This window comes from Barbus barbus, assembly GCF_936440315.1.
Source record: "Barbus barbus genome assembly, chromosome: 2".
Taxonomy (NCBI): domain Eukaryota; kingdom Metazoa; phylum Chordata; class Actinopteri; order Cypriniformes; family Cyprinidae; genus Barbus; species Barbus barbus.
This window is the reverse complement of record NC_136730.1, coordinates 14,537,944-14,562,111: the sequence shown is the minus strand read 5'-3', so window position 1 is coordinate 14,562,111 and position 24,168 is coordinate 14,537,944. Positions and strand designations below refer to the sequence as shown.

At 38.2% G+C, this 24,168-nt stretch overlaps 1 protein-coding gene across 2 annotated transcripts; it reads right to left on the bottom strand.

Annotated features, from left to right (window-relative positions):
- Positions 1-823: 823 nt before the first annotated feature.
- LOC306879592 (dual specificity testis-specific protein kinase 2-like) lies at positions 824-24,035 on the bottom strand. Of its 2 annotated transcripts, none has more exons than XM_079432654.1 (11): positions 23,791-24,008; positions 23,066-23,499; positions 15,970-16,091; positions 14,349-14,397; positions 13,230-13,376; positions 12,960-13,042; positions 4,220-4,310; positions 3,918-4,001; positions 3,330-3,416; positions 3,072-3,174; positions 824-2,355 (listed from the first exon to the last, which is right to left on the bottom strand). In XM_079432654.1, the coding sequence occupies exons 2-11, from the start codon at positions 23,264-23,266 to the stop codon at positions 1,277-1,279; spliced, it is 2,046 nt and encodes a 681-aa protein (XP_079288780.1). In that variant the 5' UTR covers positions 23,267-23,499; positions 23,791-24,008; the 3' UTR covers positions 824-1,276. The 2 variants fall into 2 exon arrangements, with proteins under 2 accessions (XP_079288780.1, XP_079288781.1); XM_079432655.1 differs by having other exon boundaries at positions 825-2,355; positions 23,997-24,035.
- Positions 24,036-24,168: the final 133 nt, after the last annotated feature.

The window sequence follows — 24,168 nt, the reverse complement described above, 5'->3', positions numbered from 1 at the left end:
AGCATGACTTATGCCACAAAACCACACAGGGACTAAACCCACTCAGAGACAAAACTGGAGAAGAGAACAAAAGCTCTCTCTAGTGGAAATGGTAGCAAAAAATCATATATGCATTATAATTATAACTTAGTTCATCTTAATATCTTCATATCTATTAATCATCGTACCTTAATATCTATAAACACTACTGTTCAAAAGTTTGGGCCAAGATTAAAAAAAAAAGTTTTTTTAAAGCATCTCCTATGCTCACCTTGGCTGCATTCATTTAATCAATTTGCAGTGAATCAATCAATTAATATCACAATATCAATGTTGAAATCATTGGTGCGGTTCAATATTTTTTATAGAAACCCTGATACTTTCAGGATCATACTTTTTTTTTTTAATTAGACATTTTCAGTCGCTTGTCAGTCTTGACTGTCAGTTTTGTCAATTTAATGCAATTAATATTTTTGTTCCTTGCTGAATAAAATATTAATGTCTTTAAAAAGAAAACTGCCCAGTATTCTACATAGTACTAATATATGTATAGTATATTATATATTAAACATTTTTAAACATAATTCAGGGTGTGTGTATGTATTTTATATACAGTAGTCAACATTTGAAGTAGATCAGAAAAGAGCACCAAAGTTGTCCTAAGGCAAGAAAGCATTTTGGTTTTAGGTGTTAGGACAACTTTGATGAAAGGTTTTGATCAGGCCATTCACCTCCTATAAAACTATGTGAGACAGCAACGGACATTTCTGACTTTCATTTTCTTAAAAACGACTTTTCCACTGGGCATGATTCTTTAAAATAGAAAGAAAATGAAGAGCCAGCTGAAGGCTTTGTATGTTTTATACCATGTGACACAATGTAAAATATAGAGTTACTATATTACAGATAACCGATAATGTGACTCATATCTTCCATAAACACTACATAGCCCGTTAGTACTTTACTTTGTCCATGTCATTTAATGTCATTAATAAAATAATACATCATTTTTTTCTCCATTCACAAAGTATTTTCATAAACTTTCAAATAATTGTAAAAATAACAAAAATATTGACAACACGTGTCTTTACAAAGGCATTAAAACCTATGGGAGTGTTCAAGTTTAGAGGACTAGGACTTGAGATCAGAATACTAAATGATCCATCTAGTCTAAACAATAATACATAGCGTTTTCTTTCTCTCTAGAATGACATTTTTCAGCTTGATTTTAGTTTGAGTGCATTAAGCAATAGCATCTGCTTTAAAGGTAGCGCTTCACCTACAGATCATGCATCTTTTATGTCCGAGTGCCAGGCAGAGCAATGTTTGGCTCTGTAGGCGAGGGCGGCAAAGCTTTGCACAGAAGCCTTTTCCCAGCCGCATCGCCATTCAGGTTCTTATAAGGGGTCTGTCGAGGTCCGCGTGTGCAAATAGAGGGGAAACTCATCCCTGCTAGGCAGCAACCTGGACAGGCTATGACCTCATCCTGTTCCAGAGGGGTAAGAGGGGTCGTGGCACCATTGGAGTTATTAACCCCCCATCCCAGAGGTCGATTTATAGGGATGGTGCCATTGTTGTTATCCGGGTCTAGTAAAGGAGGTAATGAGGGTGGCCCGTTTGAGACCGGAGAGCTCCAGCCATTGGAGAAAGTTTTAGTTGAAGTAGCGCTGGCGCCATCTAGTGTATCAGGAGAGCTGGTGCAGTCCATTGGCTCCTCAATGCTTTCCTCTAACCTCAATCGGTTTGGAGACATCAACTCTAGATCTAATGGAAGTCCAGAGTCGTCAGCTACAGCTTCTTGACTGTTCATTTCAAGATTCTCCTCCTTGTTGTCCTGCTTAGGATCTGAACACCTAACGTTGTCACCAGGTGTATTAAAAACCTCACTAATATTAGGCAGATCAGCAATACTCTCGTTGCTCATGGCCAACACACTGTCCCTTCCCATGTCCATCAAATTTCCATTGACTGGATTTACATCTGTATCCATAACAGTTGGATTATTTTCACATTTCTCATTGTTAGCAGTACCACGTAGAGACTGGATGTCTTCTGGTGTGCAGGGCAGTGATTGGCTGCGTCTGTGGAAATGGAGAGGGCCTTTGTCACAGGAGACGGGGCTGCTGGGGTCAGGAGGCGGAGGGAGAGCAAAGGTGAGGGAAATGACAGACTTGCTGGGGGTGTCAAAGAGCTTGATGCGGCCGCCGTTGAGGTCTTGGCGCTGGGAGAAGGGGTTGACGCGCATCGGTGTGGTCCGAGTCAGGAGAGGGGATGGAGGCAGGAGCACATCGGATTTACTGCGGCAGAGACGCGGGTCAGTGCGAATGTCTAGAGAATGCTTTCGACTCAAAGGTGTTGTGTTTGTGGACAGCTGGTCTGAAAAAAAAAAGAAGTGTTTTAAGGCTCAGTTTGTTTGTTTAATGCGATGCAAGCTTCTTTGATAATTTTCAAGGCGAAAACTATACTTGAATTTATTAATTTAATATGGAAACAAAAGATATTTAAATAGATAGTGAACCAAAAATAAAAATTGTCATAATTTACTCACCCTCATGTTGTTACAAATAAAAAAAACAAGATACTTTGAATAAAACCTGAGAGGCTTCTGTCCCTCAATTGATTAAAAAAAATGCTAAAAGTTAATAAATAAATTAAATCTGTTCATCAGAAAAAGCAACAGTATCTCTTCACAAGGCTTCACAAGATTAAACAATTTTTCTCCCTTATGTATGTGTTTTGGACCTTTAAGTGTTCGTTACCTGGACATTCAGTAGAGGGACAGAAACCTATTAAAAATATCTTAATTTGTCTTCGAAGATTAACCTTAAACTTGGTTTGGTTTGGATTGACTTGAGTAAATGATGATAGAAAATGAATTTCTTTAAAACCAATTAACAACTTGGTTTAGAGGGGAAACAAATGTGATTTGAATTATAAACATTTATCATGATCTGAAAATTAGCTCTGAACAGATTTACAGATACAAATTTACATTATATATGCTTTGTAATTAAATAAATGTGAGGAGAAGAAAAGAAAAAGCAGCATTTTGGCAACACTGCTGTATTAATTTGCATTTTTTGCTGACTCACCCTCTACATCAGGCTCCATACATTCACTCTTCTCTCGATCACTCACTATCTTCTCCAGCTCTGCTACCACCTCTGTGAATGAGGGCCGACTCTCTGGGTTAATCTGTTAGAGAAAAAACACGGAATTTTAAAATGTAAGCACTTTTGCCATATTAAGTCACATTAAGCGATCAGAATAATATATTTTTATATTGGCTTCAACCTGCTTTTATGCATCTGAATTAGACAGAAGCCCTGATGGTAGATAAGAGGTCTTACACTGCAGCAGACGACTGTGAGGTTGAAGAAATGAGGAGGACAGTCTCCAACCATCTGCCGAAAAGCCTCCACATCAAGACCAAAGTCCTGAAACAGAATCATCAGGCAAGCCTAATTTCAGTCTTAAGAAAAAAAAAGGCTACAAAGCTGATATAAAGCTGTATATTACTACTGTGAGGAGTACAGGCTTTACTATAGAAATAAATCATCCTGACAATGATAAACAGTGTAATTAAGCAACTATTTGTAGGTAAAAGCATGAGTTCATTGGCAGTGCTGCTATCTCACATGGAGTAAACTATGACCCATTTTCATAAACTGAGTGTGTGCATGAGATTGTTACAGGCCTGATATTCATAGACCAGGTGGTCTATGAACAGATATAGACCAATAAATCAGCAATTTTCGAATAATAGTACAGCAAAAAAGGGAAATGTGAAACCACACATGCCTTAATACTTAAATACATGTGTTTAAATACAAAAACTTCTTATTCTAAAAGTATTGAAATAGTTTCTAAAAATGTTCTGTCTAATTGTAAAAATATTTGAAGTGAGCTTTTAAGATACTGTATGTTCAGTTTTTCACCTCTGTCCGTGGAAGAAAGTCAGGATCTGCCTGTATCCGGCCAATAATCTCACAGAGAATAATACCATAGGCAAATACATCCACCTGTAAAACAAAAACAAAAAATAAAGTGTTGTATTGATCCAAAACCTTAAACATAATAATGAACCTAATAGAATAATATTCTCAATCAATGGGAATAATGGCACCGATTTTGCATTTGAAATTGTGAAATGACAGTGATCTGACAAGTAATGTGGGTGAAACAGCCACTGAAGAGGACTATGGCCTGTATCTGGGTAATGAATCATACAATGTTTGACCTTTTCATTGTAGTGTTCTCCTCTGAGCACCTCTGGAGCCATCCAGTAGGGGGAGCCAACAACAGCCAAGCACTGTTTCTCTGCCTCATTGCTGAAAACAGCCAAAAGGAAAACAGGAAAATCATTTAATTAAAGTGAACATACAAGTTCTATTAATCTTTTTTTTTTTTTGTAGTACTCCTCATTTCCAAATTTAACACCCATAAACCCCTAGTCCATTAGCTCACATCATGATTATGTGTACGTGGATGTATAAAAATAAAATAAAACAAGATCTTGTAAGATCTTAATTATAGCTGGCATACTCATACGCTGCTGAGAGACATTTCCTCAGTTTTATTTTGGTCTGGGACTGTGTACTGGGCATAAATAGACTGAGAGGGGAAGAGTGGAGACAAGGGAAGAGAGAGAGAGATAAATGGAGTAATGTACTGCAGTGTAAACACCATTTGGGGATGTGGGTTGGTCAGAGTGAGGGAATCTACCGCAGCAGACAGCTGAAATACTTTTTCCTTTTTAGGAGAGCTTTCCAAAAAGCCCTCATTTAGCAGTCTGCTCAGTCTTCTTCACACATACAAATACCCGTGGTTTTCCACGTAAACATGAAGCATTCGCAAGCACACCAAAAAAAATGCATTACATAACATTTACAGAAATACCAACAATGAGAAAAACAGAGCTCAACTGTAAAACTGCTCTCTTTCACACAGACTTTCTTACAAAGCCATCATTAAAATCAACACAAATGCAGGGTGGAAACAAGTCCCTGATGCCTCTGACATCACATGCACACACTGGATGTGTTCATAATGCAACACTAGCTTACTACTCGCTGTATACATAGTTTTTAAATTAGTAAGCAAAACAGAAGGCATTATCCTATAATAAACATTTCAAACGGTGACATCACATGATTTCATCTTCCTGCATATTTAATTCAGCCAGACTAATTAACATCTTGTTATGGATTTGTTTATGGATCATCTTGTCAATAAAACGCTCAGGCAACAAACTGCAAATTGTTTTTAGTGTACAGGTGCATCTCAAAAAATTTGAATATGGTGAGAAACTTTCATATATATTTTACATTCATAACATGTAAAGCAAGACATTTCAAAAGTTTTTTTGTTTTAATTTTGATGATTAGAGCTCATGAAAGTCAAAATCCAGTATCTCAATATATTAGAATATTTATATTTGAGTTTCATTAAATGACCATCTCTACAGTATAAATTCCAGGCATCTCTTGTTCTTTGAAACCACAATAATGGGGAAGACTGCTGACTTGGCAATGGTCCAGAAGACAAATCATTGACGCCCTCCACAAAGAGGTTAAGTCACAGAGGGTCATTACTGAAAGGTGTAGCTTTTTACAGAGTGCTGTATTAAAGCATATTAAATGTAAAGTTGACCGGAAGGAAGAACTTGGGTAGGAAAAGGTGCACAAGCAACAGAGATGACCGCAAGCTTGAGAATACTGTCAAGCAAAGCTGATTCAAACACTTGTGAGAGCATCACAAGGAGTGGATTGAAGCTGGAGTCGGTGCATCAAGAGTCACCACGCTCAGACGTCTTCAGGAAAAGGGCTACCAAGCCACTTATGAAACAGAAACAACGTCAGAAGCATCTTACCTGGGCTGTGGAGGAAAAGAACTGGACTGTTGCTGAGTGGTCCAAAGTCCTCTTTTCAGATAAAAGTAAATTTAGCATTTCATTTGGAAATCAAGGTCTGGAGTCTGGAGTAAGAGTGGATTTCAAGATTCAAGATTCAAGAGTTTTATTCGTCACATACACAATTATACAGAGTATAACCAGCAGTGAAATGTAGGTCAGGTCCGCTCCAAGGACAGTGCAATTATAAAGTATACAAATATTAAGAGAAGAAAAGTAGAAAAAAATAAAATAAAATAAAAAGAATAAAATAAAAAGATAGATAAAAAATATAAATATAAATGTGCAGGTCAGTATGTTGTTGACTTAAATAGTACTAAGAGGAATGTGCAAAATAATGTGCAAAAAAGTTGTACAGGGTATATAATAGCAGCAATATGAGGTAGAGAAAAATTATGAATAGCTTATTGATATGGTGATATTTACATGGAGTCAAGTGATGTTATGACACAGAGCTAGAGTTTAGGAGCCTGATGGCCTGGGGGAAGAAGCTCCTTCTAAGTCTCTCAGTTTTTGTCATCAGGCTACGGAAGCGCTTACCAGAAGGAAGCAAAGTGAATAGCTGGTTACCAGGGTGATTTGAGTCCTTGATTATTTTGACAGCTCTATTTTTGCAGCGTTTGAGGTAGATGTCCTGCAGAGAGGGGAGAGCAGACCCTGAGATGCGCTCAGCTAAGCGCACAACTCTCTGTAGTGCTTTGCAGTCCTGATTGGAGCTGTTTCCATACCACACTGAGATGCACTGAGTCAATACACTTTCTATGGTCCCTGAATAGAAAGTTTTCAGGATTGCTGGTGAGACCCTGAATTTCCTCAGCTGTCGCAGATGGTACAGTCTTTGCCTGGCTTTCTTTACCTGAGTTTGGATGTGTGTAGTCCAAGTCAGGTTCTCGGAGATGTTTACACCGAGGTACTTGAAGCTACTCACCCTCTCCACAGGGGTCCCACTGATCCTGAGAGGAGAGTAGGGCTGCTGCTGTCTCTTCCTAAAGTCCATGATCAGCTCTTTAGTTTTGCTCACATTCAGAGAGAGACAGTTGTCCTGGCACCATGATGTGAGTCTCTCTACCTCATCCAAGTATGCGGTCTCATCGTTGTTGGAGATGAGGCCCAGAACCACAGTATCATCAGCGAATTTAACAATGGATGTGGAGCTGTGAGAGGACACGCAGTCATGCGTGTAGAGAGAGTAGAGCAGGGGACTCAGGACACAGCCCTGTGGGGCTCCTATGTTCAGAGTGATGGAGTTTGAGGTGAACTGGCCAACTTTCACCACTTGAGGTCTGCCGGTGAGGAAGTCTTGAATCCAGTCACAGAGTGAGGAGTTTAGGCCGAGGTCTGTGAGTTTAGATGCCAGTTTGATGGGGACTATAGTGTTGAAAGCTGAGCTATAGTCAATGAATAGCAGCCTTACATAATTTCCATTGTTGCTATCCAAGTGTGTGAGGGAAGAGTGGAGAACGTGAGAAATGGCATCGTCCGTGGATCTGTTTGGGCGATAGGCAAACTGAAGAGGGTCCAGAGTATCAGGGATGGAGGAGCAAATGTGGCTCTTTACAAGTCTCTCAAAAACCTTCATGACTATAGATGTGAGGGCAACTGGGCGATAGTCATTCAGGCAAGAGGGTTTATTGTTCTTTGGCACAGGGATAATGATGGATTTTTTGAATGAGGTGGGAACCACGGCGGTAGCAAGGGACTCATTAAAGATAGAAGTGAACAAACCAGCGAGCTGATCGGCGCAGGACCTCAGAACACGGCCGGTTATCCCATCAGGTCCGGCTGCTTTCCTGACGTTCACTCTCTTTAGCGCCCTCCGAACCTCATCCTCCGACACGGTGATTACAGGATCATCGCTGCTCTGCCTGCTGCTTCCAGACGCGCTGGTCGGCAGAAACGCGCCACCGCCGTTGCCATCGAAGCGGCCGTAGAAGATGTTTAACTCGTCGGCCAGCAACGGATCTGCTCTCACCTCCGCGGAGGATTTGTTTCCGAAGTCACAGATGGTCCTCAGTCCCTGCCACATCCGTCGAGAGTCGTTGAGCTGGAAATGAGACTCAATTCTCTCTCTGTATCTGTATTTTGGCGGCTCTTACTGCGCGTCGGAGAGCATAGCACGATGCTTTGTACTCGTTCTTATTCCCAGACAGAAGAGCCTCATTGTAAGCGGCGGTGCGTGTGTTAACCGCGGCACGGATTGTTCTGTCCACCCACGGTTTCTGATTGGAGAATGTCCTTATCGTTATTGTTTCTGTAGCTTGCTCGGTTAGCGTGTTTACGAAGCTTAATGCTACATCCGTGAACTCGCTGACGTCAGAAGAACTCGCCCGGAACATGTCCCAGTCGACGTCATCAAGCGCCGCCTGCAGCATAGTCTCTGAGTGGGAGGACCAGCGCGTCACTACTCTCTGCACCGGAGGTTCCTGAACGAGCCTTTGTTTGTATCTCGGTGTTAGAAAGATGGCGGCATGGTCCGATTTGCCAAAAGCCGGTAGTGAGCGGGCTTTGTAGGCATCCTTGAACTGAGTGTAGCAATGATCCAGTGTGTTTGGTCCTCTAGTTGGACAGGATACATGTTGGTAAAAGTTCGGCATGACCTGCTTGAGGTTGGCTTTGTTAAAGTCCCCCGCGATGATGAAGGCAGCGTCAGGATGTTTGTTAATGTGGCCGCTGAGCACATCGTGAAGTTTAGACAAAGCCAAGCCAGTGTCCGCCTGTGGTGGAATGTACACAGCAGTAACAATGATCGATGAAAACTCCCGGGGCAGATAAAATGGGCGGCAGATAATGGAAAGATGTTCCAGATGAGGCGAGCAGGAACGCGACAGAATGGAGATATTCCTGGGGTCACACCATTTCTTGTTGATCATGAAACATACTCCTCCACCCCTGGATTTACCGGCCTCATCCCTGGATTTACCGGCCGGAGAGGCACAGAATCCAAGCTGCTTGAAGTCCAGTGTGAAGTTTCTGAGGTCAGTGACGATTTGGGATGCTGTGACGTCTGCTGGTGTTGGTCCATTGTGTTTTATCAAGTTCAAAGTAAATGCAGCCGTCTACCAGGAGATTTTGGAGCACTTTATGCTTCCATCTGCTGACAAGCTTTATGGAGATGCTGATTTCCTTTTCCAGCAGGACTTTAGCACCTGCCCACAGTGCCAAAATCATTTCCAAGTGGTTTGCTGACCATGATATTACTGTGCTTGATTGGCCAGCCAACATGCCTGGCCTGAACCCCATAGAGAATCTATAGGATATTTTCAAGAGAAAGATGAGAAACAGTCGCTCCAACAATCCAGACGAGCCGAAGGCTCAATGGTGCCTCAGCAGAGCCACAGGCTGATCGCTTCCATGCCATTCCCCACTGATGCTGGAGTTTGTGCTAAAGGAGCCCCAAACAAGTACTGAGTGCATAAATGAACATACTTTAAAGAACTTGAACTTTTCTGTTTTGAAAATCCTTTTTTTGATTGATCTTAGGAAATATTCTAATATTTTGAGATACTGGATTTTGACTTTCATGAGCTATCAAATCATCAAAATTAAAAAAAATAAAAACTTTTGAAATGTCTTACTTTACATGTAATGAATCTAAAATATATATGACAGTTTCACTTTTTGAAATAAGTTACAAAAAAAAGACGTTTTTCACAATATTCTAATTTTTTGAGATGCACCTGTATTTTAGAGTCAAAAACATAAGGAAATCTTACAGACTCCAAATTTTGGTAACATTATTTTAAGGTGTCCTTGTTACACGTTATATGTACTTACTAATAACAATAAATTATGCATAATTACATGCAAGTAAGCCAAAACCAAACCCTAATCCTAACCCTATAGTAAGTACATGCAGTAAATTAATTATTTAATCATTTACTGCGGAGCCATTATTTGTATCTGTGACAATCTCAAAATTATCGAATGGATCCGGAAGTGGGCGCGGCTTAAATCGGAAGTTTGTGAAATTACATTAAAATACCATTTTAAATGCAAATGTTTGTTTCGTTTGATTTTCGAAAGTATTCTTTTTTATTGTAATTATGACTTTGTAAATATCTTCTATTTAAAACTACAGAAAACGTTGATCAAAAAAGAAAAATTACTTTATTGTTCTTGTTTTCCAGTGAAACTTTGTGTACAAATTTGTCAAGAGACAAGCATCCACAATCTTAAATAAGAGCACTAGTGGGAAAAAAAGAAGCTGAAAAAGAAAACTATATATAGAAATGGAAAGAAAGTGTTCAGTAGCAGAATGACAATAAAGCTTGCTTGAACTTGACTTAAAGATCATGTGTTGCGGGAGTCTGTGATCGTTTACGAGTATTTTATCAACAGAGCGCAACAAATCATTTGGACCCTCCAGAAGCCATGATCAAACATCGCTTTTCTTCATCTTGTATAATTAAGTGTAATGCGATTCACGAAAAGGGCTAATGTAATGCGTTTTTACAGTTGGATTTCGAAAAGGTTTGAAGTTAGGGCCGTTTTTAGGATATTTTTGTCAAGTTAGTTGATATAAATCCAGACAGCTGGACTTGTTTTAATACTTAATGTAACAGCATTAATAAAGTAATTAGGGCATTACTAAAGTGGGAAGATGAAGGTTAAGATTATGTATCCTATTTGCAAAATACAAGATTTAAACTTATTTTGGTGCATTTTTCAGGGGATTGGTTGTGTTTGTTTTTTTGTAACAATATCTGACAACACTGCTTCGCCAGCACCTTCAGGCAGCAATCAAAGGAGGAGCGCACGGACAGTTTATTGCTGAGGAGACCACATTCGTTAGACAAACGCAATGATCACCATGATATTATCTGTACGAAACTGTGTCAAACGCTATCAAAGCAGTACTAGCCATTATTATTGCATAAATCTTAGCAACCGCAGACCTCACTAATGTAGTGCTGTTCCAGCAAACGTGATTGTGTCTGCAGAATATTTTTATTCTATTATTTGGATAAATTCGTTATTTGTTTTGAAGCCATTATCCGTGCCTTTCCGAATAAGGTATTCGGCTTCGGGCGCACCCCTATTACTCAGTACCTAAATGTATAATTACACTGTAACAAGGACAACAAAATAAAGTGTAACCCAAATTTTTGAAGTGCATTTACATAACATGTACAGTAAATATACAAAAACTATACATACTGTTGCAAAATTTAAGCATGCTAACATTGTGTTGATCTCCTCAGAGAGAGAATGGCAAAGGCAGAACACAAACAACACTTTGATGGCACTCATGATCACACATGCTATGTCTGGGAGGTACACTTTAGCTGCCCCATTATGTAACGTTTATGTTGAGACAGTGTATAAAAGCTGAACACTTACAAACAGAGTTAAAATGAGGCTTACAAACCTCTGCTCTCATGCGTAAGTTTATACAGAGGTCCTATACTGAGGAAAGAATTATACAAGCAGCAGATTCACTTTAATATGTCCCAGCATGAGCGCTTCACTAAAAGGAGTGTTAATCCTCCCTTCATTTCCTATTTCCTCAGTAAAAATCACCCAGCAATTACAGTATCATAGACCTAGTTGCCAGGAGTGTAACTGTCTACACAATTAAAGCCTCAAACCATCCTTACACTGGGAAATCCTGTAATATCAAGAGAGTGATTTCTTGCAAAAATAATGTATAATATTATGTATCCTTCTGTGCCCTTGTGAACTGTCATATCGTGGCCTCAATATATGGACAATCCAATTCATGAAAACTAAGATTACTAAATATAGAAGTACTGTTTATTACTGGTATGTGTAATTATTTCTTTAATATGAAGAAATTACTTTGTACTTAAGTGTCCATCATCCCCAGAGGTATTGTATTTTTAAATCTTATGAACAGCATTTACTTTAAACATCATACTTTAAACGTCACACTTTGCCAGGGAACACGGAACGAGGGAGCGAGGAGTACTTCCAAACACGATCTTTAATAGGCCAAACACGTAGGAGACACAGGGAAAGACGTTCAAGAACCGACAAACACTAACTGAAAGGACTGGGGCTTATAAACACAGGGTAATTGGGGAAGACGATGAGACACAGCTGGAGCAAATTAACACAATCAGACTGGGGAGAAACTGGGTCACAGTGAACACATGAGGAGCAAAAACACAACAAAACAGTCCAGGATCCTGACACATACACTACCAGTTAAAGGTTTTTGAACAGGAAGATTTTTAATGTTTTTTAAAGAAGTCTCCTCTGCTCACCAGGCCTGCATTTATTTGATCCAAAAACAGTAACATTTTTAAATAATATTTAAAATAACTGTTTTCTATTTGAATACATTTTAAAACGTAAATTATTTGAGTGATTTCAAAGTAATGATACTGATAATTTTGCTTTGATCACAGGAATAAATTACATTTTAAAATATATTCAAATAGAAAACAGTTATTTTAAATACCAAAAATATTTCACAATATTACTGCTTTCGCTGTATTTTGGATCAAATAATTTTGATTTCGCTGTATTTTGGCTTGGTGAGCAGAAGAGAATTCTTAAAAAAAAAAAAAAAAAAAAGATTCCTTAATGTTCAAAAACATTTGGCTGGTTGTGTATGTGCAGTGAAAAGAAATGTGTTTTTTTTTTTTTCAGGAGCAACAGTGTGATTTTTTCCCCCATTGTTTTTCTAGCCATGTGTCTACATTAACAGAATGTGCAAATGCCTGCAGTGCAACAGTACATGTTTCATATCATGTGAGAACAGATACTTGAGCTATTAAGGGTAAATGTCAAGATCATAACTCAAGCATATCTGCGGTATTTAACATCCATTTCATTTACACATGTAGCTCTGTGTACACATGCACTGAAACAACAGGACATGACTGGGCTGGATGTGTGGAGGCTGCATTAGGCTAAAGATGTGCTGATTACATCATATGCTCTTAATCATTTAGTTTCCAGCTATACTGTAGATACAAGAGCTTTATGGAGAAATGGAAGCTCATCAATCAGTACTTGATTGCTTCCATCTCTCTCTCTCTCTCTGGAAGAGTGCAGTACATCTAATCTTATCTCTTGAGTTATGACTATGCAATTTACTGACCTGTGATCAGGAATTTTCTCTGCCAGACCAAAGTCTCCCACCACGGCACGGCACTGCCCGTTCTCCCAGCGTACCAGACAGTTCTACAAAACAAAAACCACATTCAAAATATTTGTGTGCCTTTACTATGTATTTGCATTTATTAATTTAAAGAAACATTTGTGGCGTACAGTACAAATCCAGTGTGAAGTGTCTGGAATACACACTTGTGTGCGCATCAGTACCTTTGACACAAAGTCTCCGTAATAAAGGCCCTTCTAGTGTGTGTACCTTTGATGTAAGATCTCTGTGAAATATGCCCTTGCTGTGGAGGTATTCCAGTCCTCTGGCAATATCAAGACTGAGGTTTATTCTCACAGACCAGGACAGGAACACCTCACTGTTCAACAGCTGCTCCAGATTACCGCCATTAATGTACTACAACACACACAGAGGTCAAACACTGAGAGCATCTTCTATAAAACCACCTGATGTTAAAGGTAAAGTATGAGAAGTCTGAAATCTGTTTACATGTTATATCTTATGTCAACCCATGAATGACTCTCATCTTATAATTGTCTCTGCGCATTAGACTAGTATAGACAAGGCTGTTCCACAGGGTCTCCTAAGATATCCTGCTTTAACCAAATTCTAAGGCTGCATCACATGTATCCATTGCAGGAAAGGCAAATCCAGAGTGCTATCCATTGAGCTTAGTGGAAAAAAAAGGTAGTACATAAAGCAAAAGAAATGCTACCTATAAATAAAGATAAACAACCGTTGAAACATTTGGGATCAGGAAGATTACTTTTGAAGAGATTAATACTTCTGTTCAGCAAGGACGCACTGACTGATCAAAAGGTGACAGTAATTTACAATTTCTAACAACATTTATAATGTTACAAAAGATATCTAATTAAAATAAAATAAGTTCTTTTGAACTGTCTATTAATCAAAGAATTCTGAACAAAACTCATGGTTTCCTCAAAAATATTAAGTAGAACAACTGCTTCCATCATTGATAGTAATAAAAAAAAGTGTTTCTTGAGCACCAAATCAGCATATTAAAATAATTTCTGAAGGGTCTTGTGACACTGAAAACTGGAATAATGGTTGCTGAAAATTCCCAAAGGAATAAGATATATTTTTAAATATATTAAAATAGAAAACGTTTTAAAAGTAAAATAATATTCCAAATTATTGCTATTTTTCGATGTACTTTTCATCAAATAAATGCAGCCTTGGTGAACATAACCTTTCAAAAACTTAAATAAAACACTCCAAAAGACTCCAAACTTTTGAACAGTAGTATACACAACGTTCGGTCTTGAAAAGTATTAATGAAATAAATTTTATCCAACAATCGTGGGTTTTTTTTTTTATGCTTTATCAGCACTCTCACTTTCTTACCTCTGTTAAAGCATGAAGATGTCCCTCATGAACACACACTCCCACAAACCTAAAGGGACACACACAGAGAAAGAGTAAAGGGTGTTGGAAAAACAAAAAACAGGAGAAGGTGTTAACAAGTTCCTTCAAGAGTGACCCATCTCAAGAATGTGAGCTGGAACGCCTGCATTTTGAAGGCAATCTTAAGCATGCATGAAAAACACACATTCTCTCTCTCTCCCTCTTACACACACACACACACACACACACTTAATTCAAACACATGAGACCACACAAGCTGGTGCAGGTTAAGCAGACAAAAGACCTATAGACTTCTTGCCCTGGCACATGCAAACAAACACACCCCTGTATTCATGTGGGGATTTGTTTAAGATAAATATATTTGTATTTCATGGTTAATAATGTGTTGCTCCATCCTCTACTCCCCAGCTTCCAATTAAATATTTTACTCTACATAAACAGTGGCTGCAGTTATGGAGGCAAGACAAAAGCTGCCATCCTGTGACATTAATATTCATGCTCTCATACAATGTAGTGTTTATTGCCCACCAGCACAGACTTTTTCCTCTAGGTAAGCTCGACTTAAAACAAAACAAAACAAAACAAAACAAAACAAAACAAAACAAAACATTCTTTCCATTCTAGAGGCAAGAATGGATACAAACTTCTAAATGTGAATTTAGAAATAAATTAATGAATTATTCAAATGAACACTTGGAAATTCATAGAAATGAACAAACATCCAGTTGGAAACTCTCCTGACTTTAGGCTATGTTAGTACACAAGAGAGGGAAGAGCCATCAGACCAGGGACTGGTGATATTATTTCCCAGCTAACCCTCACAACCCATGTAATGACTGGTGTAGATGGCATCAGATTGTAGTTATGGTATTCTGATTGTGCTTGCAGCAACTCAGTGGCCAAGTCTGACCAAGTTATCAAAATGGCTTAAACTGATTACAGCACTTTTACTACATACTTTTTTTTTTTTTTTTAAATAGTATGCAATTAAATTTTGCATCATACCAAACTAAAGAATTAAGGAATTATGGAAGGTTTGTGTTTCAATATTTGTTTCTACATAAACAAATACTGAATTTTATAGACTGTTTTAAAAGAGTTTTTCCAGAGTTCTTTGATGAATAAAATGTTCTAAAGACAGCATTTATTTGAAATCGATCTTTTTTTGGTATTTACTCTCACTTTTAATCAGTTTACTACATCCTTGCTGAATAAAAGTATTCATTTCTTAAAAAGAAAAAAAATAGAGAAAATCTTAATATGCATTTGCTCTGAAATAGTTCCCTTCCCAATCAGAGGAACCATCATTTTAATCTAACAATTATTGACAGTTTAATGCTAGAAAAAAAGTTTTTTTTTTTTTTTAATTATAAAATTAAAAAAAAATTACAAAATCAGTGAAAGCAAACACTCTGTATTATAAATATAATAATGTAATTTTTATATAAATATAATTTCTAGTGACACTCTTGATGGTGAAATAAAAAAAAGCACATATAATATTTGTAAATAAAAAAATTGGCAACATCACTACTTCACATATACGGTTAATATTCAGTGTTGACCAGCTCTGCTGTCAGAGGGTGTGTGCAATGCAGACCTGAGTATGTTGGGATGTCTGAGGCGGTTCATCAGCTGTACCTCCTTCAGCATGTTGGCTTTGTTACTGGCCATGGTGTTCATCTTCAGAGCCATCACCTGCCCCGTGGTACGATGTGTCACCTTCAGAGAAAGAGAGAGAGAAAATACTTGTCACAGACAGACATTTTAGAGCTCTATTCATGTCTGGGCCAGCTGGACACTTTTTTCCCCTCACACACACACTCACACTTCCGATTCATCCCAGACTTCAAAGTCCCTGGCTGCAGGAGACATTATCTGTACTCAGGAGGAAGCACAGTGGAGTCTATAATGAACATGTGGAAGTTTAAAGTTGAAATTTTCAAAACAAAGTTAGTTACATGAAATGCTTAACTTATTTAAGTTTCTGTACTACTTGTACATCACTAATCAAATACAGGCAAATTTGTGGTACTGACCGTGTGAACTCCTTTGTGCAAATGATCAAGAAAGACTAACATTATGTAATATCACGAGATACTTTGGTGCTTATAGCGTCCATGTTCATATCTTTCATTATCTTTCATTTGTTTGAGTGGCTCATCAGGGCACATCTCACAGGAAATATGAAACAGACCCACAACACACTGCTTGGTATCAAGCTGGAGGTTTGCCCACTCAAGCCGTCTGGTCCATATCTGGACTCACTAGCAGCCCCGATAACACGTATATGCTTTCAACAAACAGTTGAACTGAGAACCATAATATTTTGGTTCATAGCAACTACAAAAAATGATTTATGAAGCAGCAATTATAAAGTGTGTTTCATTTCATCACTATAAATTAAAACAGTCTGCTGTTGACTAACTCTAATGTTGTCTGAACATGTTCCCTTGATGACAAGAGATATTTCCACAGACACACAAAATTAAATAACCCAGAGCAAGAATTTCCCTAAAGGAGTGAAACTATCTGCAACCAAGCTTCAAGAGTATTCTTCACCTTTGATTGTCTATACAAAAGCAATATGAAAATGTAGTCAAGCAAAGGCAGAAATCCATCCCTGATTGATGACACCCAAACCTGTGCCGTGCTGTCTGGCTGGCTGATCTTGCCTGCAGCGTCAAAGCGTGCAAGCTAAGATATCATGATAACAATGAGCACCATTATCTGCTTTTGTGAGTCTCGTGAAGATCAATAGCAGGAAACTTTAAAATCCATAAATTATCTGATATAACTCGGCCCTGCAGCTTGAGTGAGGGAGAGTGTATGATTGCTCACACATCTGAGGGTGTGTGTGCACTCCTTTTATCAAAGGTAAACAGTGCTGAGGTGCGTTGCATTCTCAGGGATGGATACAGAAAACGCCCTAAACACACATTATTATTATTTCAGCATCCTGTGATAAAAATATCTGTGCAGTGAGAATTTGTGTCAACTGAGAGAAAAAGAGAATTTATGGCAACTGAGAGAAAGTCTTGTTTTATATGATAGGTAGGCATGCATGGTATACATCTGTGTGCTTTCATATTTTATGATGTTGATTCACTTAAACGCAAAGCTGTAATCGACACTTAATCAAGTAGCTGAAATAAATTCACTATACAGCCATATACAGAACAGATTAAAGGAATAGTTCACCCAAAAATTAAAGGGGTCATCGGATGCCCATCTTCCACAGGATGATATGATTCTTTAGGGTCTTAATGAAAACTCTATAACATACTTTGGTTAAAATTTCTCAATGGTAGTGTAAAAAACAAATTTTTTCACCATGTCAAAATCAGCTCTGTTTCTTGGGCATTCAAGATGTAGATGAATTTGTTTCTTCATTTGGAGCATGTTTGTAGAAATCTAGCATTAAATCACTTATTCATCAATGGATGTTATGCAGTGAATGGGTACCGTCAGAATGAGACTCCAAACAGCTGATAAAAATAGCCCAATAATCCATAAGCAATTCACATTTCTCGAGTCTGTCAATTAAGCCAAGCAAAAAGCTGCAAGTTTGAAAGGAGTGTTAACTTTATACCATCTCTTCTTGCCAAAAAGTCCATAATTCATAATGCTTCCTCCAGCGTAAAAGTCCATCCCCTGTTATTCTCTCATATCAAAATACACTGACATATTTATTTAGAACTGTTGTGGACTGTTTTCGCTTGCAAATAGTGCTTGATCCGCGCATATTTCTCTCCTGATTCAGACGAGATGAATGAATATTATGGATAGAGGACTAGAGAGGATATTAGCTGAAAATAACGGTTAAAGCTAAAAATGTCTTGATTTGTTTCTTACAAACACACAGTTTTGCATTTCACAAGAAACTAACTGATGGACTGGAATCTTGTGGATTACTGTGATGTTTTTAATCAGACTCTCATTCTGATGGCACCCATTCACTGCAGAGGATCCATTGATAAATAAGTGATCTAATGCTAAATTTCTCCAAATCTGTTCAGGAAAAAAAAACAAAAAAAACAACAACAACTCATCTACTGGGATGAGTACATTCTCAGCAAATGTCCATTTTTTGGGGTAAAGCATTCCTTTAATATGGTAAAACACATGAAATGGAGCCGAGGTTATTGTACACCTGGTAGCTGAAAGCAGCATCCAATCAACTTAATTTTGGAAACAAGCAAACAATGGTTGGGGGGATGTGTAGAGCTTCGTGAATGACAGCTGTTCAAATTCTGTGGAGCTTTCCATGGAATTCAAGGAGGACAGAAACCACGCAGCCTGCCTATAAATGATCTGTACAGCATTTGTTTTTGATAGGGAGAAGAGGTGTGCGCTGGTTTTTGAAAAATTGGCACAAGCTGGATTTAAACTGGGGTTGCCCACAAAATTGTCACTGCACAGTGTGCCAGAGCATGTGCACAACACACTAACACACGAGGCAAACAGTAGCTGAAGAGCATTGAGCTTGCTCAGTATGCTGTCGAGTGTATGAAAAACAGAGGTGTAGGAGTCTGGATGAGCATGTATGTGATGAAACTGATTTCTATCATCATACTTTTAGACAGGTGGTCTAATAAGACAGCACTTACCGGAGCATCATTAGCACCCACTCTCACACTACAGCACACTGCCAGAGAGACGGTTAAATGTACCCCATAGAGCACTTAACAGGCCCTAAAACATTATCAGACAAACAAAACATTTTCCTTTTTTACAGCTTACATCCCTTTATAAAATAATTCTTACCATGATCCTGCATTTTATGTTTTACATTCATACCACACACCATGTATGTTTGTATAACATTCAAATAATGTTCACGCTAACGTTCACACTTTTTTTTATGTGTCCTTCTTACACGTTCCATGTACTCACTATTATAATAACAATTAATTATGTATAATTACATGCAAGTAACCCTTAAGTAAAAGATTTACTTTTTACCTTTACCTCAGTTAATCTAATGGGAAATGAGCAATGGAACATCCAACGTATTACTTGTATATTAAATGGTCTACTAAATAAATAATCTTTATATTATGGCTAATAACTATTAATATTGACTAATAAGTGATATGGTTCAGATATACTGTGCAACCTATAATGTGCATATTGTAAACTTTTTATTCAAAGTAAAACATTTCTTGCAAGGACAATCAGAGTTACAATGGCAATACAAGAGCTAAGCTTCTAAACCTAGAACCTTCCAGAAGAAATCTTTAAATGCCGTGCCACAACATCACAAACACACACCTGCAAAATGCATCAAAATGTATTCACAAGCAGACTTCAAATTGTTCAGACTGCACTCATATTTAAAACATACGCAAACTCAAACAAACATGCGCAGGAGCTCTGTGGCAGCAATGGAGCTTGACATTCATGCATGCCCTGACTAGTAAAAGACACTGAGGAACAAGAATAGAAAGACAGAGAGGGAGGGAGAGAGAATGCAAAAGGGAAGCACTAAAGGAAATCCAGGCTTTCGAAATCATGTTAAAACTAGCTTGCAAATTGTTTACAACCTCAAACTTTCCAACCAATCACAACCCGTCTTTAACAATCAGTTCTCAAATTCCCTCCCACTCAAACTACAACAACAGGAGGACCACAATGTACAGCGAGTACTTTTAAACCACACTCCTCATATCTATATTTAATGGAAGTGAGCCCATTTTTAAAACGCGTGACACCAAGGAAGGAACCAGATCCCACCAATGAGTATCTTTTCTAATTGCGGAACCCAAGACGCGTTACCGTGACATCACCCCTTTGTCAAACACAGATCAGCGTGCAGTCACCAGACTCATTACTGCATTTCTGGAACAAACTCTGACTCAAGGAGCACACTTGATACAGTGACCTTAACACAAAGCTCAAATGTACAGCTAATAAAAATAGAACCTACATCTCCATTAAGAACTCTGCATTGTCATTCATCAGATAAGAAATTTATATCAACAGAGGCCCCAAAATTGTCTGGCTGCTTAACACCACCAAGTGTAACGTGAAAACAAATTATGCTAAAGGTTTCCATCACTTTTCTTATTGCATATCCTGTAGTTTAGTGCTAGCAACAAGTTCATGGGTTTGATTCTCAGGGAATGCATGTACAGATACAACCAGTGTTGGGGGTAATGCATTATAAGTAATGCGAGTTACGTAACCAGATTACTTTTTTCAAGTAACTAATTAACACATTACTTTTAAATTTACAAAAAATATCTGAGTTGCTTTTGCAAATACGTAATAGTAACTATTTTTTCCCCATTTAGTCACTGACACGTCTCCTGTCCCCATGTTGAGAGAAACTGGGAGCTAGGTGCACAAACAGGCATTTCCTCCAGGCTGAGGCTTATTAAATTCACTTTTGGTGTGAGAGGGCATTTACAGTTGCCAAAAAATATAACTTTTGGGATTTTATTATTAAAAATAAATAAGCAAGCACAGCTCAGGTGACAAAAAGTAACACAAAATAAAATGCAATGCATTACTTTGAATAAAAGGTCATTTTTTTCATGGAGTAACTCAAAATTGTAATGCATTACTTAACTTTCCCCAACACTGGATCCAATGTTTACCTTGAATAAACCATAAGTTGCTTTGGATAGTGTCTATAAACTGCATAAATGTAATGTAAATGTTTTATTATTTGCAAATTTTCAATATTTTGCAATGTATATCTTTCTTTGACACAAATGGCACTTGGTTTGATATTTTGTTATCTAATGTAATGACTTTCATGTGTTTTTAAAAGCAGATTAAGTGTCCAAATACTTTCTGGGGCCACTGTACACTACAAATCATGCTTCATGATTCTATTTCTGAGATAAAAAGGCACAGAAAGAAAAAAAACCTTAAGACTTAATTCTGGCTGTCCACCTCCATCAGATTCTTTTAGAAGAATCTCACATAAATAGCAACTTTGTTCTGGCACGTCTTAAAAGGAGAAATCCTGCTGATCCGACAATAAGGTGAGCATCAACCCAAGAGAAACACAAAATTCCCTCGTCTTTCATCACTTGTTCTGATTTTATCAAGATAAGCAGAAAAGGGAGAGAACTGAAGTAATTAGCAGAAGAACGTAATGGCTGAGTAAAGTTTTTTCCATTCCAGATCTGATGAAATATCAACCACGCATTATCTGAACAGACGGAGGAAAGAGGTTTTTCTGACTAACCAATTAGAAGAGAAAAATGAACAGAAACATTTTTCAGTCAAGTGCAAGTCTTTACTGTTGACACAGACTGCAAAGTCTTTAAAAAATAAAAACAGCACATGAAGGATCTGTCATGACAGGAATAGAGATTGCTCAATAGTATTGTTGTAGGCCATTAATGTAAAGAACCTATTAAAAACTAACTAAATTTACCCTCACAACTGTGGACTATTAAATGGATTGCACAGAATTATAAATGTCATATTTACATCTTTCATAACCCTTGCACTATAAACAGAAACAAATAGCAGCTACTGCACATTTGCATATATATTGACCTGATCAGCAGTGACATTTTTGTGGGCAATAACTGGCAGGAAGTTATCACCGCATTTGGTGCCTGGTCAGTAAATTGGGTGACAGGGTGAACTATGAGGCATGGCTAATTAGGTCTCTTCTCTCTCTGTCAGTCTCTGTCTCATATGCACGCACACAAACACGGGAGTAGAGTTTCCAGCACACCTGCGCACCTTGTCAACGGGTATCCACTTTCACACCAACACAGACCTACTGTCCTTACACAGGTCACGACCCCTTTTCTCTAACAGGAAGGGAAGAGCCAGAATGACTGCTGCTGCTATCATTAGAATTTTTGCCAAGAGGTTCATAAATTGATGGTCTGTCCAATCAATCATTTTGAGAATGTAAAACAGATCATAAATCTGCAGAGCTACAAAACCTGGAGGCATATTATGACAAACAATCAAGTCAGCTTAAAGTGAAAAGATGGTTAGTTGTCCAAAATCAGTAATAGAATCATATACAATGACGATAACAGGATTATTTTGGTTGTGTAGCACTTTTTGAGCTCTGTAATGTTTATTAAATAACGTATTTATATACAGGTGTATATCAGAAATATGCTCTGCTCAAACTTAGGCACTTAAAGCAAAACCATTAACAAATGCCAAGAAATGAACAGGATGGGATGCAACCGAATGGAAATAAAGACAGGAAATTAGTCATTGCTCACCGAGGGATTATGTTAGCTTAAGGGCATCAATAAAACGACTTTAGACATTTTTAAATCACCTTTTGATCATATAATTCAGATTTTGGTAACTGTATTAAGATATTAAAATAAAGTGAGATGTGCAAATGCATTAAGTTTTGCTTCAAAAACTTGCTTTTGATATTAGAAAATATTACAGCTATTAATATTTGTTTACTATTATACAAGGTTAAGAGTTTGAGAAGTGAAAAGGAAAAAATTACAGCTGCTTAAACTAAAATAGTGAAAGTTTTTAAAGTTTTAATCTTTTAAAACTATGTGAACACAAACGAATATCCTATAAATCTGTGTTTTAGTCAATATATTTGGATATCTATGAAATATATGACACAGAAATGACCCAACAAACTATCTACAAAATTACGCATTTGTTTACATGCAGTGGAAATGCAGCACGTGCAGTGTGTAAAAACAAACAAAAGGCATGATAGAAATGACATTTACCTTGAACACCTCCGAGAAGAAACCTGAGCCGATCTTCTCGCAGATAAAGTCATCTATTCGCGCCAGGCTGGACACGGCGCTGCGCAGCGCCCGGTAAGAGGACGGCCTGGGCCGGTGCGCTCCGTGAATCCCGTGCAAAAGAGAGTCCGAAGCCTCCGGATCCAAGTCATCCTGGTCCATAACGATGGTCCGGGATGACATTATCGCGCGCGCTCTAAATTCCACCACGAGCGTTTACATGTCTATGACGCTCACGCAGTACTGCAGTTTCAAGTAATTGTTTGACAGGAAAAAAACAGCGGGTCCGCCTTTCGATCAAGTTAAGAAGGGGCTATTCACGCAATCCCCGATCAGCGCGTGACCGATCTTCAGGTCTCGTGCGTCGCTTCCTCCATTCTGATGTCTGGCCTCATTTTCAGTAGCGTATCACATTCCTGTTTCAAATAAGACATGAGAATCGATCTTAACAACAGTTACATTTAAATCCTCTGATCATCACTACCTGCTTTAGTGGTGAGCATGTTTTAGTGAAGTTGGACAAGTGTAAATGATGCACGGCGGCATCTTCCGCTACAGACGGACTGCGGATGATCAATTATACAGAGAGAAGTGAGGCGATACGCACGGTCGAGAAACACAGTTTTTATCGTTATTTATTATTTAAATCAACCTTGTTTCGATCAATATCATAATTTTGCCGCCGTGCCGTTTATCGCGATGCTTACCTGCGCTTCTCCACAAACTTATCGAGTCACAAGCTTCCAGTTTTCAGTCCGTTGTAAATATCCTAAACTGATGCAAGCGTTTGCTCAGTTACCCTCGTGTTTCATTTTGAGAGCGACTAAAACGGGGAGCCCCTACTGGCATCTGCGTACGTAAATCGCAGGAATTGTGTGCAGACTGAGTTTGAGTTGTTATTGTCAGGACTCACCTGGGCGGGTCCGGCGGCGGCTCACCTGCGCAGTTTGACAGATGACCAGACGGGGCGCCACGCTTTTAACCAAATAAGTTAAAATTTAAAATCAATTAGTTGAAAATAGTCTATTTTACCTGCTGGCTCGCTATAAAAACAGTTTTTAATAAGGCTTATTCGCTAGCTTTTA